This window comes from Bacillus rossius, chromosome 1 (genome assembly GCF_032445375.1).
Source record: "Bacillus rossius redtenbacheri isolate Brsri chromosome 1, Brsri_v3, whole genome shotgun sequence".
NCBI classification, from domain to species: domain Eukaryota; kingdom Metazoa; phylum Arthropoda; class Insecta; order Phasmatodea; family Bacillidae; genus Bacillus; species Bacillus rossius.
In genome coordinates this window covers 49717779-49738577 of record NC_086330.1, presented here as the reverse complement: position 1 = coordinate 49738577, position 20799 = coordinate 49717779, and the positions used below count along the sequence as shown (strand labels likewise).

Genomic DNA, 20799 nt, shown 5'->3' with positions numbered 1-20799 from the left:
AGCACAATCAACAAAAAGGAAGCAAATTTTGGAAGCACCATCAACAAAAAGGAAGAACATTTGGAAGCACAAAAAAGCAGCACATTTGGAAGCACAATCAACAAAAGGAAGCACAATCGGAAGCACATTCGACATAGAGAAAGCACAATCAACCAAAAGGAAGCACATTTTGAAAGCACCATCAACAAAAAGGAAGCACATTTTGGAAGTACCATCAACATAAATGAAGCACATTTGGAAGCACAATAAAAAAGGCAGCACATTTGGAAGCACAACCAACAAAAAGGAAGCACAATCGGAAGCACATTCGACATAGAGGAAGCACAATCAACCAAAAGGAAGCACATTTAACGAAAAGGACGCGCATTTGGAAGCACAATATAAAAGGCAGCACATTTGAAAGCACAATCAACAAAAAGGAAGCATAATCGAAAGCACATTCGACATAGAAGAAGCACATTCAACCAAAAGGAAGCACAATCAACCAAAGGAAGCACATTTAACGAATAGGACGCCCATTTGGAAGCACAATCAAAAAAGCAGCACATTTGGAAGTACAATCAACTAAAAGGAAGCATAATTGGAAGCACATTCGACATAGAGGAAGCACAATCAACCAAAGGAAGCACATTTAACGAAAAGGACGTCCATTTGGAAGCACAATAATAAAAGGAAGCTGTGTTACGAGAACTAAGTCTTAGTTAGAAATGAGAATACAAGAAATGAAACATTAAAGTTTTAAAATTAAATATTTAATTTATTTCTCAACATTATACAAATGCAAGTATAACAAGCCATTATTGTATGTAGCCAGATTCCCTCAGTTCTTTGAGTATGAAGGATATTTCTTTGATGCAGGAATAGTTTCCTGCACAAAGCGAGCCATGTAGAAGTCTTAGCCGGTCAACCAGTATGTTTGAATCTTTTCATGATGTGTAATCAATCTCTTCTGCTACCATCTTCCTTGCATGTTTATTATTAAAAAAATTTATATCACAATCGTCCCAATGATCATAATAAGCTTTATCAGATTTATTTATTGTAATGCGACGTTTCCATTGTTTCGGTCTCAGGACACCGTCACAGTCTTCGATCTTGTCAGCTTTAGGTGATTCATCACAGTCTATGCCTTTGTCAACAGCCTCATAGTCAATGTAGTCATCGCCGTAAAAGGCATCGTCTTCACCTAGATTACCGTAAGAATTTGATATCGATGATGTCGATGTTTCTTCATTGTCTCCAGGCTTCCTTTTTAGGAGTCCATCATTTTTACAAAGTAGGAAAGATCTACTTGAATTCGGCTTGAATGTATTCTCACTTTTCACGTTAAGGATTCTTCCATTGTCTTCATTCTTCCATAAATAATCAACGTCCTTTAATTTAAGTTCTTTGTCGACATCGGAAGAGCCACGAACATAATCTCTCCCAAGACAAGGAAAATTATTGTCGTAATGCAGATCACTCTTCTTTAGACTAGTAGATCCATCGTTGTTCTCTATCTTGTACGCAGGCTTGGCGTTACAAGTTCTGTCATGTCTTTTTAAGCTCTCTCTTCGCGTAAACGACTTGGTACATCGAACACAACGTATCATATTGCGTAGTGGATTTTTAACACAGTAATTTTTCTCGTGTTGTCTTCCATTCTTTCTCAAGATAAATTCTTTGCTGCAAAACTCAAACCTGTGTCCTTTCGATACAGCAACAGACACCGAATCAGGATTGATATTAGTTACTGAGACTAATGCCAGATGCAAACTGAGAGTTTTAAATTATATCCATTACTTAAATAGAATTTTTTAAATATTTCATCAGCGAGTGTTATGTTATCTCATACAAAATAACTTGATGCAAGTAGTCTCGATTATTGTCTACAGATGACGCCACGAGTTTCTTGCAGGTAAATATAATTTAGTTCTTTTATGTGGGATTTGGGATGCTCACTAACGATCGCAAAAGAAGGAAGGCTTCGCTAGACAACAAGGAGAAGGAAGTACGTCTTGCATGTTAGTGTTTCTCATTTGTTTCATGGCATATTATTTGACTGAGGAATGGATGTTTCATTTTTTATTTCAAATGATAAAAATGTTGTCAGACACAACATAATGCTACGAGGCTTCGAGCATACATGGCTCCAGTCAGCGTCGAGAGTAAAGTTATCTCATATAAAATAACTTGTTACAAGTAGTCCCTATTATTAGCATGAGATGTCGTCACGTGTTGTGTTAAGTCATAATTTATTTATTTATTTTATGTGGGATGCGGGATTCTCATTAACGATCGCAAAAGAAGGATGGCTTCGCTAGACACCAAGGACAAGGAAGTTCGTCCTTCGTGATAGTGTTTCTCATCGGTCTTATCACAAATTATCGGACTGAGTAATGCATTTTTTTTAATTCCGCCAGTTAAAAATATTACAAGTGCTGATTTAGTATCAGAAATTCACAATTTAATTACAACACTGGATAAAATGGCATGTCTCATTAGGTAAACAATCCTTAATGCAGAGATAGGTTTCTCAGAAATAACCAGAAGTACTTGGAGAAACCACGGGAATAATTAGGAGCACACGGAGAACACCATCAAAATATTGACAAGAATAATCGGGAGCACACGGAGAAAATCACACGTTTTACATTATAACAAAAATTCACAGAAAGATTTATAATAAAAATATAAAAAAATTACAAAAAATTCTGGCTTGTGCTAGAACTCTATCCTTGTTCTACAAATGAGAAGTTCACAAGCAGGCAGTATTTTACGGTATTTATAAAATATTTGTGAGAAACACCATTTAAAAATGCTACAAGATTATCTGTGATTACTGTAAGTATAACATCATGACCTGAATGGGAGGCACCCCCTTAAAGTGAGGTTATTTATAACTGTTTCGGCTCCCTTTTGTAACTAATTATTATGTTAAATAAATTTAATTACATTTTTAAAAATAATGTGAAGGCTTAATTTCACGCACTCCTAGAAATTCAAACCAAGGACATATCTCAATCTTTGGTGGCTTTCAAACAATAACAATACGTCTTCAAAAAATAATAAACTTTTTTAATTATGATCAATAAAATTAAATATTATAACAATTACAAAAATAAAATAATCATTTCTGCCACACTCTACGTGCGTAGGTAAATTCCGAAGTAGGAAGTAGATTTCTTGTAGAAATGTACTGGAAACAGGTTTCTTCATAATATTTATAGGGTTTACAAACAATTTGAACGGATTTGATAGGACGCCTACTACGGGAGTTATGCATTTTTTTGTCATTCAACACCTGTTACAATCACGGTAGGTTGTATAGACAAAATTATTTCAGACGAAAGTTGTAGATAATAATTTAATGTTTTACAAATAAATTAGGGCGAATTTAATCATGTACATCGTACCTACAGAATGTATGAATTATTTTAATTCTACCACTGTTTTATTCAACCTCCTGTAACAAAGGCTCATCTTATCAAAAATTATTTTGGATGAAAGTTTTAGATAAAAATTACAATGTTTACAAACAATTTGAATGTATTTCATGGTGTGCTTTCTAAGGTAGTTATGAATTTCTTTTGTAATTTAACTTCTCTTCATCTAACTCTTCCAGCAATGAATGGCTATATTAAAAATTGTTTCAAAAAATATTTATAAAGATTACAAACAATCTTACCGGATTTGATAGTGTTTGATACTGAGGCTGTAATATTTTTTTTGTCATTCAAACAATTTTTTCCACATCATGCAGTAATGGTACGACGTATAAAAAAATAATTCCCACTAAAGTTGTAGCTAATATTTTAAGTTTTACAGTAAATAATAACGTCTTTTATAGTGAACATGGTACGGAAATTATGAAAGTTTTTTTTTAAATCTACCTCTGTGTTATCCAATCCCTTGCAGGATTCAAAAAATTATTTCAACAAGAGTTTTAGATAAAAGTTATGATTTACAAACAAATTGAACGGATTTGATGGTGTGCCAACTAAGGGAGTTATGAATTTTTTTATCTGCCAACACTTGTTTATTCCACCCCTTACAGTTATGTTTAGTCATATAAAAAATTTATATAGACAAAAGTTTTTGGTATTACCCTTACAAGAAATAATAAGTTCAAAAGAATGCGATATTCTTCATACTTTGTTATGGTAGTTAATGCAATTTTTCTGTTTTACAAATAAAACTTCGCCCTTTCAACTTTATTGGTCGGATTTTGCCCATTTTCGAACTCGACTGAGATTTTCCATTACTATATTTTAAATATCAGTTTGGAAGTGATTTGTGCAAAATTTCGGCCATTATCGTGTACATAAAAATGTGATATATACATATAAACTTCTGAGTTGACAATTGTTTTGGGATTTATACTATGAAACGAAAAACGGAGTAAATATTTTCCAGAAGTCGCACGATGGTAACGGCTACAATAGATAGTCTTTCTTCGAAATCTATCTAAAAGAGAAAGATAAATTATCAGACAATATGGTAAAATGTTAATTTTGAATGTATTTTTTTAACTTACAAGTGCTGAAAAATACTTACATTTTAATAGTAGCCTACACTTTTCAAAGACGTCTGAATATATCTGTGTCTCGTGTTATATGATAGCATTTATAATGTTGAGTATGATCTCTATATAACTCCGTGTTCGCTTATCATTAGTGAATAATCGTTTTACTGTGTGTAGGTGTGTAGTGTTGGTGCTGTAATTGGTAGAAGCGCGCCATGCGGTGATCGCAGCGGAACAGACGTAAATGACGTGGGCACCCTCGCAGCGGCGTCGGAAGGCGTAGGGGGGGGGGGCCATCGACTTCCCTTGTTCCCGCAAAGTATTAGGTCGCACGGGTACGCACAAAGCCTCGAGCAGTTGGTTCCCAAACCACTTCGGTGTCCATCTCAGCGCTCAGAACCTATGTGAGTCCTAGCGGCGGATTTTTAGGGGAAGTGGGAGGGAGATGATAGAAAACCGATCCCATGACCAAGGACCGGGAAAATTTCGCAGGTTTACTGAATTTCAGGATAGACCCCACAGTCCTATACACACTCGGGGAAAATACTACATGTTCAATGGCTGCAGACTTGAGACTGCAGACTCCGTAATTCGGCACTTTCATTTTTAGGATTTCTCATTGACTCACTCGTTTATAAACTACGCACCTCGCAAAAGAAAAACCACGCAACTTCTAAAGACGCAGACGTTATGTCTATGGAATAACACGGTTTTGTCATATACATGACGTTTCCTCTTGTCAAATTTTCGCACAGCCACACAACACTTTTAACCCTAATTGTTGACACTTTCATATTTTTATGATAAACATGAACTAACAAAAGACGTTTGGCAAAGAAATTTTTGTTTCCCACTGATTTATAATTTTCAATTTGTATATTTAGTGATTTTTGCGACTTCCGTGCTTATAAACGACCGTGATCTCCTTGTATTGGTTGCATGTTGCATTGTTGCGTTCCTCGTGTGGTTAATTAACCCTGCCTGAGTCACGAAGATAGGAGGAGAAGAGCCCAAGGATCTGCAGAAAGCCACACATATGACTTGTGGATACAATCCCTTGCAGCAATGGGCTCAGAAGGCTCAAGGACGAAATCATTAAAGCCTGTTTAAATATGCGGGAATAACTGTACTAATTCGTTCTTGGGACAGAGTAATTCACACAAATTGTTTATTTTTGACGTGACAACGTCTAATAAATCGATGAACGCTGGCTGCACGCACGAAAAATTGTCCCACTACGGATGTCCCACCATGGATGTGTCCTGTTTACGCATGCGTGGCATCTCTCTGGTATGTTGCGGACGGTACAGAGAACTCGGCCGGCACGTGGTGGCGTACTGCTCAGGTTTCACCCCACCATGCTGCAGGGATAGGCGGGTCGCGCCGGTTGGATCACGCCTGCGCATGTCGTCACACACGGCTTGGGGCAGACAACAACATAGCGGGGTTCGAGGTTATTGTTGTGCACCGCGCCACGGGAGTATATTCGCAAGGAAATGGCGTTCTTACAAGTACGTATTATTTTAATTACTAGTGTAAATCAGTATATTTAAACAGTGTTGTATGACTATTGTTTTAGCTGTGTAACTAAATATTTATTGCTGGTATGATAGTTTTCACGCTTTAGTTTGATATTGGTAATTATTTGTCATGAGTTATTATTTGATCAACTAAATCACACACCGTATTATAGTTATGAGCCCACGAGCGTGTAAATATTTCGAGTCCAACAGAGAATATGCTAGTTAAAAGAAATTCAAACAAATATCGTGCGTGGAATATTATTAATTTATAACATCTGAAACAATAGTTTCCAATATGGCCTCGTGGCTGTGCGGTTAGCATCGCTGGCTGCCAGTCCACAAGATGAAGATTCGAATCACGGCCGAAGAGAAATTCTTTTTGTATTTGTAAAAATAAATACGACGCGCCCGACAATTCAAAAGTAATAAATATATTTGAATTAATGAATGCAAATAAAAGTAAATTTATTAATTAAATTGTACATTTCATTTCACTCCTTCTTTGTATCCATAAAAAATAGTGATAATTCAATAAAAATGATTCAATTTTATTCATAAAAGTATGCAGAAGTAGATTTTATAATACAAAAGATAGAAAAATTAAAAAAAAAAATCTTCCTTAAAGAATATAATATTTTTAATGCCTAAATGGTTTGGTTGCAAAAACCTATTACGGTTCAGTCTCAGGCCGAATATGATATTTCCTTTTCTTCTGGATCAATCATTTCATCAATGTTTTGTTATGACGTTGTCACGTTAAACTATCGTCCGTAAACCGACTTTACAGACAACCAATTTTTTTTATTTGAATTATATAAATAATAATATTATAAAATATTATTTTTTTTAAAATATGTCTTTGTTTGAAGTTAAAAATGAAAGACTGCATTTAGAAGAACATTCAAATAATTATTAAAACAAATTAATATGTGAAGTAATTACTTCACATTGTATGTAATGCTTTGCGGTAATCTATATTTGGTATATGATTACCATCATACTTTACGGAATAATTTGAGTTACCACAATAAATCTTACGCTAAATCATTATAAACCCAATACCTGCTTGTTTGAATATCAAGTAAATAGTATCAGCAATTTTCTTACAGGCCAACAGACAATATTATTTTCAAACGCTATATTTAGTTTAGGTATCTAAATTTCTAAAAGAAAAATATTTAATATGTAGTTTTTCTTTGAAAAATACAGACTGAGCACTTCAATTTACTTTACTTGTCTTAACATGTTCGCTCTTTCACGCATGGCCGAACTAAACTGACAAATTATAAACCACACACCTCCGAGCCGTATGAAAGAAAGTAACGCCACAGCGAGTGTGTGTGTGTGTGTGTGTGTATATATATATATATATATATATATGACACATTCCTTCTTTATCACACCCTGAGTGCTTGAAAAATTTGAATACAGGAGTGGACGTGACTTGACTCCAAACTACGAATCTTGCCTTTAGTGTCCACTCTGCTCTGGTTTAAAACGATCCATTAATTGTTTGTATGTTTAACTCGGTATACGTCACTTGGTAGGAGTAGTTTCGTGAATGCAACGTAGAGTCAAGGAACGGAAATTTGTTACCTCGGTGCTGCCATCTGTTGCGAAAGGCTCGAAACACACAGTTCACAAACACAAAGGGAAACTTTGTGATATTAACTGTTTAATGAATTTTAACAAGATGGGTACTGGTGTTTTAATAAATTTATTTGTTGAAAATCGGATCCAAAGCCGGGGGTTTAGTATTTATTTAAGTCAATTTCGCTTTTATCGGAGCCGTGTCATTATATACTTAAAAATTTCGTTCAGTTAATCAAATGATTCGGTAGTCAACCTAGCTGCTCCGGCAGCGAATTCGAGCGGCGGGTCCGGAAACTACGTGTGATTCGCGTCAAGAGATGCAGTTTAAAACAGAATTTGTGTATATTTATCACGCTCGGCATTATTTTGAAGAATTCTGCGATAAATTTCGTGTTAGAGTTTCGTATTATAAGTGTATTTGCAACATGAAAAGACATGAATTTGCTCGTTAGCGATAGTTGGATGTTATACATAGCCTACTTGGCGAGTCTGTAAGACTCGCTAATTTTTTTGACGTGAATACAACTTTAAAATTGCTTCCATAGTGGGAGGCAATTCAAAAAAACAAATGATAACAAAATCGGGAGATAGAGTTTGGTGTTGCAGCTACATATCTATCATCTCCATCCAAATTTAAATTACACCACTGGATTGCTAAAGGATCAAAGAATTCGTTACGCTAAGTGAGGACTGTGACGCATCGCGCGCGATGGAGGGGGAAAACGCCGCCATTTTGAGGTCGTTTTGCTGCGTTTAGAGATTTCCATTGAGTATAACTTTTGACTCGGAGAAGCTAAGACGTTCGTTTGAGTTTCAATCGTCAGCTCTCGTCAAAAATCAATCGATTGTCTATATAAAACATTATTGTAAAATAGTTACATAGAATATATATGGTGTTAAAATAAAAATAAAATATATAATCAAAAATACCTATATCATGTCGGCCTATACGCGACTTTTTGGTGTTCAAACTTGATTATAACTTACATAAAATAGTGTATTTTATATTTTGTGTAGAAAATATAACCTGTTACGTACACGTATTCACGTACAACGCACGGCCGTGTCCATGACACAGCCACACCCTCGTGCGGTCGCTCGACAGTTTACGGTCTCGACACCTCCTCGCCTCGCGGAGAAGAACGGCCGACGGGAGAGAGCCGGAGCGGAGCCACGGCCATCTCATTTCGCAAAAACCTGTAGGCCAGCTTCGCGAGCGATACTGGACCGTTCCCGTGGGTTTACAGCGGCTCTGACATTTACAAGCGCTCTGCCCCCTGCAAATGTCACCCCGAACTGGTTCACACAGTTCTGTTTTCCCCAAGTGCAATTCATGCAGTTGCAACACTCCAAACACCTTATAATGACGATAAATAGACGCACAGAAAATTGCACGTTCTCGTTTTCAGTGCTAGGCACAGGAATGTTGAGGGAGATTTCAACGGAAAAAGAAAAAAAATTAAATTGTGGTAAGGGGAGATAATCTCCGCAAACACCCCCCCCCCCTTTTCCCACTCTTTGCATCCGACACTATTTCTAATGTTTACTTCTTATATAAAATATTTTTTCCCCTCTTTCAAAATACTCTTAGTCTCTTAATGCAGTTACTGTTGGTGGTTATAAACGTCTCCATTTTTATGTTGCTTTTATTTCAGATAATCGAATGAATGCTGACCGTTGCATTTACATCAACTTATTATCAACTACTAAATGTTTAATCATGTTCGTCATTACGTAGATGTATGTTTAAAATGCAAAAAAATTATATATATACTTACTGAATACTTTTTTTACTTTAGCATTTTATAAAAATAAGATAAAACAAATGTCACCCTCGTAAAATAATTGGCAGAATGACAAGGGATATGTTTGTAGGGAAAGCCAAAGATTGTAAACTACTAACCGGATAACAGCTCTTAATTGGGAAACAAACATACAATATCACAAGCTATAAAAAAGGTTCAATTGCTTTTTTAAAAGTTTATTTGTGTGTATAATTTTATATTAAAAGTTTTAATGGAACGAGACTTTGTGTTAAAAAGGTTTTTGATGATTTAAAACCTTATTAATTTAGTTTGAAACTTATACGAAAGATAATCTTCCCCCGCTACCGGACTGTCTGATGTGTTGAATACTTACTTCCCTCCGTGCCGTGCAGATGGAAGGCGACTGAAGGCAGCAGCTTGTCTGCAACAGCTCGAGGGCGCATCACCCACGTGGTTTCAGCAGAGCGCCTGTCGATCTCGCTCCTAGGACAAGAATGGACACCAAAATTAACGGTGTGGCCACGTTTGCGTGATTACATGGCAAATGGGTGAAGACCTTTTTCCCCCTTCAACTAGTTGTTGCGCCATGTTGGTTAGACGCCCAAAACATTGGCTGAAGCTTAGTTTTTTGCATTAAGGAAACAGTTTTAAATAAAGTTTTTTTTAGAAGTGGCTGTTTTTTTTAAAGGCGGAGATTCTCATTCAAACACTAATTCCACAATGTTTTGGGCTGAACATCAGTAATTCGATGGTGAGGTTATTATGTGACTTCAACTATGGCACAGCATGCCGTCTCCTAACAATTCGTAACTCCATGATTGTCAATACCAAGTGCGTATTCAACTCAAAAAAAAATGGGGGGGGGGGGGGGGCATTTTTCGTAATCTATCAGAATTCGGGGTATTTCCCGGAATCCAAACTCTTTCGCGGGGGGAAGAGATCATATAATAGTATATAAAAACAAAATAAAAACATGTCGAACAAAACTTTTGTACAATATTTTGTGAGAATAATTTGCACATTTTCTGTAACTACAAGACCTTGCTTATTGACTTATTTATTTTTTACTCTTACAAATGGAGCCTGTAAACTGAACCTTTTATGACTGCTCGTAGAGCTCGTAGAGCCACTTCTCATAAACACAAGCTCATTTTGTATTTGACATAACATGCAACTATAATGAAATATTTTTTTGATATTGGCTTACATATATATTTACAAAATTTGACTTTATAAATTGAGTTATTTTCCAAAAGATATTTGGTTCTTTGCTATAATATTTATTATTATTTTCTGGAGATTCGGTTAGCAATTAAGCTGACCTAAATTTAAAAAAAATATTAGAAAATAATTACGTATAAATAATCTTGCTACGTAGAAACTAAATACATTATTAAAATTTATTTTAAACTTAATTGAGGAATATACACATATAATGTTTTAAATCTTCCGCCGTGCAGCCGTATCAACACACATCGTAATAGAAAAATAAAGTTTCCTCTCTCTGGTGTTAAAATATCGATTTTTTTTTTAGTTACTCGTATAAAACAGCCTTAAATAATTCATTTGAAACATTCTTGAGAGCAAACTCCTCAATGACATATAATCTAATTCACTCCGAGCTTGATGCAATTTTGATGGTTCTAAAGGTTCTAAATATATATGAAAAGGATTTTCAGTTTTATTTTTATATCTAAATAATACATAGAGTTTTTCTTCGAGCTTTTGTAAAATTTTGCACAGTTGAGTTTGGAAAACCATAAGGGTAAAATCGCGGTCTACCTGAGATTTCGATACAACCCACCGCCATCCCCCCAACTGAAGTGCCGGTGGTGCGCTGGTAACAGGGACCAGGCAACAGGGCAGTGCTCCAGTTGGAGCGGGGGTGATTTACCGCAGCGCCGGGGGAGGGCGGAGGAGCGGGGCGCCTCCCGGCTGAGACCGCGGCGGTAGAAAGGCCGGCCGCCCGCGGTATAAATACCGGCGGTGCCATCAGCCGAGCCAGCACTCGTCCTGTGGATCCACAACAAGACGTCTGCCGGCCTGCTTCTTCCCGTCGCCATGGCCAAGGTGCGTGCCAGCCGCCGATACCTCCGATACCTCCGATACCACCGATACCGCCGATACCGCCGACACGACACCTCTCCTGCGCGCCGTGGGGGAACGTCGACCCGCTTGCCGTCCAGACAGCGACTACAGAAATATCATCGTAACGTTAGCCCCTGCAAGCAACAACTCCGAGTGGAACCATCGCCGAGGATAGTGAATTATACTCGCCGTCTTATCTCCTGGTGCCGCTCGCGCTAAAAGTCGTTCCGATTGCGATTTCTTGAGAGTCGGTTATTCGGCGAAAAACACAGGACGATTTTTTTTTGTGAAAGAGACAGTAAATCTATATATTTTTTAAAAAATAGCTTGTAAGTGGGAGATATATATGAACAGAAGTACAACATACCGGTTTCAAAAGTTTTCAGGCCATAACAATTGTTTATCGTTTAATATTGGAACTGTTCTTCGTTTGGGCATACATCCATCATTAAGATATTTGAAAGTACAGTAACATAGTATCTATTGACAGTATTATTTCGGTCGCTGTCGTTCCCGAAAATTATTCAAATACTTACCAGGGAAAACTCTCTGTTCCAGCCAGTTGTTATTAACTTCAGAAATTCCGTTAAAATATATACTAAGCTTTAATGAAGCCAAATTTTTTAAATTTGATGACTGAAATTTGTTTTGGACAAAATTTTGTTGGTTTCTCACTCTATCCCTTAAGCGGCGTGGGGGGTGTCCAGTTAGGAAGTTAAGTCGGATGATACAAAACCATACGTAGTGTCAGTTATCTGCGCACGACATAACGCCACTTGGTGGTAATCGTCATTGTAAGTGTAACGTGTCCTGATGAGCCGGGATCGCCGAGTGTCCCGACGACGTATGGTGCGAGCACAAGCCGGTCTGTGCCCCAACAGATCGGTGGCCAATATGATCTAGGCGGCCTTGTAACTTCGTGCGTCCTTTCGTATCCGTAGCACGTAAACTTCACCTCTACTTTTATTTCAAGTCTTAAGTCTTGGTCTCACAAACCATGGTGATTTTTTTTTTCGTTTATTTTTGTCATTACTTTCATTTAAGGGATAGTATTTCTAAAATTTTAATTCTATACCTCCCTTGCATAAGTGGATATCTGTTGAAAATATTTGTGGAAGGACAACAAATGTAAAAAAAGGTATCAAGTTAAATTAAAAAAAAATAGTTTTTAAATAAAAATAATTGCAAAAAAATTAAACAAAAAACATGGCATTTGAAAACGAAGTTGAAGATAGATACAGTTGTAAAATTTGAGTCAGAGTGGTAATCTAATCAGATTTTGGCTTAGTCTGTGGTCAAAGTATTAACTTTGCCAGGTTTTGGGTTATGATTATCACTGAATTCATATTTTTCTTATAAACCGGCTACCCTAGATTTTTTCATCCTTCTGAAAACTCTTCAACTTCACTTAAACGAGACACTACAAGTTGAGTCAGTGTGTCTCTTCTAATTTTAGTAGCTGATGCATCTATTTACTCCCGATTAGGAAAGACGATATTATTTCTTGTATAGCAGCACTGAATAGTTGCCAAACACGCTAGAATGTTAAAGGGTGTTGTTCATTTGCATATTTTTGAGCGCTGTCAGTACCTTTTGTCCTTAGTTGATAGGTTAGCATTTATCAGACACTTATTAGTATTATTTCGCGATTTCTGCATGTTAGTCTCCAATTCGAGAGTTGTCGTCAACCAAAATACCGAAGAGCGATATGGAATTGCAACAAACTAACTCAGATCGAACGTAATTTTGTGAGGTATCGGAAAACTCTTTTCACTTTTCAAACGTAAAGAAGTTGGCTGCTACCCATGCGTCTCAGTTCTGAAAATATTTTGCGTGATGCCTCAACAACAACTGATTATCTGTTAGCCAGTTGTATATTTCTGTATGTCGCGTGGCTGGACAACTGGGTGAAAAGTCGTGCGTCTGACCAAGCCAAGACAGCCGTTCGGAGAAACACAATATAAGGTGTGCTACTCAGTTTACTCCTGAAACTGTTTTGTAATCGTACACGCCATGGGCCAAAATGGCAGGAGATGATAACGATTGTATAAAATGACCACTCACGTACTTTTTTATCTTTAGAAACTATTTAGGGCCTACTTGATAATGTAGAATGTATTTCTTGCACTCAAATAATTCTCAGTCTTTAACTTTGCGCTAGAAAATTGTCGGTGAAGGAGGAAAATAAGCTTTTTTTTTTCTTCAAATATTCAAGTTGGAGTCAGAAAACTAAATTCGATTCGCGTGTTTAAAAATAATTAAAAATGGTGACTTCGGGATGGAGGCCATATAGAGTACGGTAGAATATTGTGACTTCAAGTAGGCTATTACTGAATTTTGCAACTTAAAGCTCGGTCTATCACGCTATGTTTATTAAATATGTTTTCGTTCTTATGTCATTTATTTTATTTAAGGGCTATATCTAATATTTTAACTTGATATATTCCTTGCATTGATGGTTTTTCACAAATATTTTCAATAGATATTTACTGAAAGTAATATCGTGGGTGAAAAAAAGTCGCGTAAGTGATGACAATTCTGAAGACGTTTTTTTACACCTGTGACCTTACACTAAGTGAATATCTGTTGCAAATATTTGTAGCAGAACAATAAATTCAAGGGAAGTATCAAAAAACAATTTTATGAATTATACTTCAATAAAAATAATGACAAAAATAATGAAAAAAATCACCATAGCGTGTGAAACCGTGCCTTAGAAGCTGACGAATTCGGGAATTTATTTTAGTCGGGAGTAGGGGATAGATGGAGACCACAACGTGCTATCTCTTGTGAATAAACTTTTAGTGAATCTCATTGGCGTTACCCGGGCGGCGGCATGTAAACGGCTGCAGGAAAAAAAGAGAGCGAAAATTCTTCTGTAACTAGCGCAAAGAACGTTATCAAACCGACTTGTTTTCTACAGCCTACAATTATTCCTTTCTCGTTTCTCCCCGCAGTATTTAAGTTTCTCACGTTAGTATTCGCATTTTTCCTAACTCGTGAAAAGGTATAAATGTAATTTTTAAATTTACAGTAAACAATCTCCTTGAATGTCTTAAATTTTGCATATACATCTATCATCGCAATACTATTTCATTCTTATTTAAGTTCGGCATTTGTATCGTTCGTTATTCATTATGTTTTAGAAAAATATTGTAACATAAAATTTTGCCCTTTCTTGAATGCAAATCTGGTTTAACTCTTTGGGTGAAATCTCTGTTAGCAAATTTCTGAAATGGCTACAATTCTAACTGAAGAATAAAACTTTTAAAAATTTTTAAGTAATGTTTATTTTGTGCAAGTTGCAAAGAAATCTTAGGTTGTCAATCAGAAAAAATAACCCTTTTGGCGTGAGGTTTCTAAAGGATTTTTAGTGTAACTACAATCCATATCCTACCTCTAAATAGGTCTAGCGCTTGCTTGCTTCTGAAGCCTTTCACTCGTCCGTCATGTTAGATTTTCTGTTTTTCGCAACTCACAAATTTTCATGAACGAATATTTCTAAAATGTGTCTCTATAAATACAATTTTGCGCGTTAACCAACCGTGGAAAAAAACTTTCATTTGGTAGACAAAGCGCCATTATTGAAACAAAGAATGGTTGATTTTTAATAATTGCCAGACCTTATTTGTATAAATTTGAGATACTGAGGCATATCTCTAATGATAATATTTGTTACAAAACATAAATTCAATGCTTATGTAGTGAAGAAAAACCGTAGGAACTGGCCTGAAGCCAAAATAATGGCTTGAAAAGGTAATAACCGAACATATCGCGCGAGGCCTAACCTGAATGCCTTATCGTTTGGAGCATGTAATTTTCTCTAAAAGTCCGAAGCACTCTTTAGAATGCAACAAGGTTTCGCCCACTTTAGCGGTTTCTTCACTGCAATTGGTAGTTGCCTGTAGGAGGAGTTACTGCCATATTTGATCGGGCCGTTCGGGGCGTGTTTTCTTCCTCACGGAATTAGAGTGTTTCCATGTGTCTGCAGTAGACACGCACAGGAAATAAACTCAACTGTTCTCGAAACACAGGCGATTATACAGGGTTTTAACGCACAATAGGTGACGAAATCCTTCCGTGAAATATACATGCCCCTACATATCGTCTAAGGAAACATGATGAAAGCAGGGACGTGACAAGATAGGGGCAGAAAGGGCTTGTGTCACGGGCGCATCATTGGGTTGGGGGGAGGCACTTAATTGGCGGATTAATTTTTAATATATATTTTTTTGAATATCTCAGTGTTAGAATACAAAAAAATATATTGAAGGGCAGCTGAACTGAATTATTTGTATTGAAAAGTGCACACATATATATATATATTCAAGTATTTAAAAACTGGTATTTTTCGTGCACTATCCAACTTGCGATGTATTAAAAATTAAATGACTGCAAATAAATATATTTAAGTTCTTTAAATAATTCATTCAATGGGGAATTTTGATTTAACACAATAATTTCAACCCACAATAAATAAATATACTTATTCAAAATAATTATATTTATTTACTATTTAAGTTGAATCAAACGTATTTGGAATAGTGGAATAAATATTAAGTGGCGATATAGGTGTTGTCGGGAAATGTTTTTGGTTAGGTTGGTTTAAATAAAAAGTGGAGGGGGTTCACAAAAATGAGTTCTTGTTCCGGGATGAAACTAGTCTATTTACGTCCCTGGATAGAAGTGGGCTGATTACAAGAAGGTAAAGGAGCAGTGTTAATATTTTTGATATTCAACTTATTTTCTTCTAAATATCTATGAAATCATTTCCAGTAACAAGACATACTATTAAAGTATGATTTTTTTCACGCATAAAGGAAAGTATGAAAAAAGAGGCGGATCAGTTTGTTTTGTCAAATGCGTGTTGCGGCCACAGTCGGCGCACGGACGTACCTACATTCGATTTGCTTTTTAACGACTTGTAGCCATGGTTCAAAAGAATCCATCTAAATTTTGCATTCCTGAACAAACATTTCAGAATTTCCCGGAAATAATTTTGTGAAACTACGGGAAACCGAATCCTGGATGGCATGAACGTTATTCGAACCCAGGCTCTTCTTAACTCCGAGGTCGGTGTTCTGCCTTTGCGTGACTTGGAATCCCAGGACTCCTCCACACCCGCTCGAGAGGAACCAAGGGTAGGGTGATCCGGGTGTCACTGGCTTGTCCCGAGCAAACAGCTCGTCAGTAGGGAATGGAAATAATTTCGCGGTTTCGATGACCTTAGGATAAACTACACAGACCTCGGTGTCTCGGGCAAAAATAACGCCAGTTCATTGGCTGCTGACTTCTGAGTCGTCTCCACTGGTTTGCATGTTATTCGATACTTCTTTGGTTGAGTGTATCTCGTTGACCCATAGTCGTCCAGATGAACAGTGAGCCAATAGCAAAAGCAGCTTGAAGGTAAACATATTTAAATTTTAGCCTATCTCCAACTGAATTCGCAAATTTTTCCCGTCTCTAATCATCAATTATTTGAACTTGATATTGTGTGGTCAGTAGCAACGTATAATCTACCACAAAAGCCACCCATATTTAGTGATTAGACTGTTTCCTCTTCCATAATTATGCCGAAAACAATATTAAATTGCTGCAAAGATTATCAGATATACACTACCAAGTAATATATTGAACTATATTATTGAAAATCAGTTAGAAAATCTCGACTGATGTTCAAAATATTTTTCTGCTGGGTGATTATTTATTTTTGGCTAACAAAATAATTAAGACACGCGTGAAAGTGACACACGTCCATAAGATATTTTATAATTTGGCAAAGTGCCAAATCACTAAAAAAAATGTATAGGCCTACTCAAGTTATAGGTTTCAATCCAGAAAGTTTGCCAGAGTTTTTCTATTGCATACTGGTCATGTAATTCCGTTTTCTTCTCTGTAATAATTTTGTATTATTTTTCAAAGCAATCATAATGGATTGTCATATTTTCTTGTAAAGATTTTTATGCTTAAAATCATTTCCAATTGGTAAATTATTTTGTATTTTAAAAAAAAAATTGGCTGCATTTAAACTTGACTCATAAGACCTCATTTGCTAAGTTTTTAATCGAAATTCATCAGATATACAGATGTAATTATGATAACATCACCGATACTTGAATTCACTTGCAGTGTACCATATTATGAATGGATCACCCATATAATTATTTTGTTTTATTTCCAAAAAACTCCCAAAAATGTAATTTTGTATGTTGTTTGGAGTTACAATTTTTTTAGTATTTAAGTAGTGTACAATGTAAAATAATAAGTATTAAAACTTTGATTTATGTTAAAACAATTTACTATTATTTATGCTAAACCATATTTTTAAAAATGAGATCTTACTACCAATATTAGACTAATTCTATGTATTAGAACTAAATATTATTTCTCTCCACCTATTTAAACCAGTTAAACACTAACATGACGACATTGTTATTGGTCGAAAACTTCAGTTATGACCAACTATAAATATATTTGGCACAGTTAAACCTAAATATGAATCAGTAAAGATATTAAGAGTACAGTAAACCTAGATTATCTGTGACCCGATTAAACGGGCATTCGGTTAACCAGATTCTCAATTAAAAATCAAACAATTTTTCTATGGGGGCGGGGGGACCAAGCCAGTGAAGTGTAATTCATTATGGAAGGAACAAGAAAGTAGTTAAACTAAAAACTACCTATCAAAAGTAGAAACGAACAGACAAAAAACGAACTAGAATTGCCCTGTGATAAGAAATACTAGTCCGAAGTAAGCTGAAATACAAGTACGGAACAAATGCCCTTCCTTCCTAGAATCGCTTCCTGGCCTTCGTGGCAGTAATACTAGTACATTTTATTTGTATAAATTACTTACAAAATTTTTTTGTATTGTATTACCTAAATATATTTGAATTCGGTTATCCGTGATTATCGCTTCTCTGTGCTGACATTACTCCCCCCCCCCTTTTTTATTATCCCTGTTAAATAATGTACTACATATACATAGGTAAATACATAAAAATAAGATCATTAGTGATGCCAAACTAAATACACACCAAAATTAGTTTGTAATTATTTATTTTGCAGTGTATCATCCTTGCTGTCATCTTAACAACGGTCAACGGTGGATTCCTGAATGCACCGGCATCAGTTTCGTACTATTCATCTGGACTGGCTTCACCAGCTGGCATCTCTTATGGCTCCCCTGCTGCCTTGGCCGGCCCAGCTGCCATCACCTCGTCGCACTCCAACATCCTGAGGACGCCCGGCAACCTGGGACAGGTGTCCACCTACTCCAAGACCATCGACACGCCCTACTCCAGCGTCTCCAAGTCCGACGTGCGCGTCAGCAACCCCGGTGTGGCTTACTCAGCTGCTGCTGCCCCAGCAATAGCTTCGTATGCTGCCCCTGCATACAGCAGCAGTTACTATGGTTCAGCAGCATACTCTCGTGGATACGGTTTGGCAGCAGTAGCCGCACCTGCCTCCGTTTCTTACTCTTCTTCCTTGGCCGCACCTGCCTCCGTATCTTACTCCACTTTGGCAGCACCAGCTGCTGTGTCTTACTCTTCTTTGGCAGCTCCTGCTGCCTTGGCCTCTCCTGCTGCCATCACCTCGTCGCACTCCAACATCCTGAGGACCCCCGGCAATCTCGGACAGGTGTCCACCTACTCCAAGACTATCGACACTCCTTACTCCAGTGTCTCCAAGTCTGATGTGCGTGTCAGCAACCCCGGTGTGGCTTACTCAGTTGCTGCTGTCCCAGCAATAGCTTCGTATGCTGCCCCTGCATACAGCAGCAGTTACTATGGTTCAGCTGCATACTCTCGTAGATACGGTTTGGCAGCAGTAGCCGCACCTGCCTCCGTTTCCTACTCTTCTTCCTTGGCCGCACCTGCCTCCGTATCTTACTCCTCTTTGGCAGCACCAGCTGCTGTGTCTTACTCTTCTTTGGCAGCTCCTGCTGCCTTGGCCTCTCCCGCTGCCGTCACATCATCACACTCCAACATCTTGAGGTCTCCTGGCAACTTGAGACAGATATCCACCTTCTCCAAGACCATCGACACACCCTACTCCAGTGTCTCCAAGTCTGATGTGCGTGTAAGCAACCCCGGGGTGGCTTACTCAGCTGCTGCCCCAGCAATAGCGTCGTATGCTGCCCCTGCATACAGCAGCAGTTACTATGGTTCAGCTGCATACTCTCGTGGATACGGTTTGGCAGCAGTAGCCGCACCTGCCTCCGTTTCTTACTCTTCTTCCTTGGCCGCACCTGCCTCCGTATCTTACTCTTCTTTGGCTGCTCCTGCTGCCTTGACCTCTCCTGCTGCCATCACCTCGTCGCACTCCAATATCTTGAGGACCCCCGGCAATCTCGGACAGGTGTCCACCTACTCCAAGACCATCGACACTCCTTACTCCAGCGTCTCCAAGTCTGATGTGCGTGTCAGCAACCCTGGTGTGGCTTACTCTGCTGCTGCTGCCTACCCAGCAATAGCTTCATATGCCGCCCCTGCATACAGCAGCAGTTATTATGGTTCAGCTGCATACTCTCGTGGATACGGTTTGGCAGCAGTAGCCGCACCTGCCTCCGTTTCTTACTCTTCTTCCTTGGCCGCACCTGCCTCCGTATCTTACTCCTCTTTGGCAGCACCAGCTGCCGTCACCTCGTCGCACTCCAACATCCTGAGGACGCCCGGCAACCTGGGACAGGTGTCCACCTACTCCAAGACCATCGACACGCCCTACTCCAGCGTCTCCAAGTCCGACGTGAGAGTTAGCAACTCCGCTTTGGCTTATGGTTCTTACGGAGCTGTTTCTGCTCCAGCCTACGCGACCAGCTCGTACGGATTCCCATCCTATGCTCGAGCATATGCTTCGCCCACCGCATACGGTCCTGGGAGTGTTGCGTCACATGTGTCATTTTCTGGTCTAGGAGCCTACTACAACTGGTAAACACTGATATTTTTATTGATGTTTAAAGCATAATCACACAAATGATATTATCATCACTTTTTGTGTATGTATTTATGTAAATATTTATTACTGTCAATAAAATTTATGAAACTCGAAAAAGTTATTTAAAATTTAGCTTTCAACTTGTTTAATTTATATTATATTTTATTATAATGTTTCGCTTTAACAAACAGTGATACCCATTATGCCAGTACGGTGTTTTGTGTTGTTTCTCTGTATGTTATTTAATAAAATATAAAGTTTTAGAGTGTTTATATGTATTCACTGCCCTACATAGGAACATAGTTTTTTCAAAACTGTTGGTATATTTTGGTACGATAGTTGTTTCAAACTTCAAATGAAACTTAAATTTTAAATCAAAAGTGTACAT

General features: G+C 37.5%; 1 protein-coding gene across 1 annotated transcript in view; it reads left to right on the top strand.

Moving 5' to 3' along the window:
- Positions 1 to 20668, top strand: part of LOC134528010 (uncharacterized) — a 38604-nt gene extending 17936 nt beyond the window's left edge. Inside the window, exons 3-4 of the mRNA XM_063361212.1 lie at positions 11383 to 11456; positions 18543 to 20668. Coding sequence (XP_063217282.1) covers positions 11383 to 11456; positions 18543 to 20408 — 1940 coding nt within the window. The 3' untranslated portion in view covers positions 20409 to 20668. The remainder of the gene's footprint in view (positions 1 to 11382; positions 11457 to 18542) is intronic.
- The last annotated feature ends 131 nt before the right edge of the window (positions 20669 to 20799 follow it).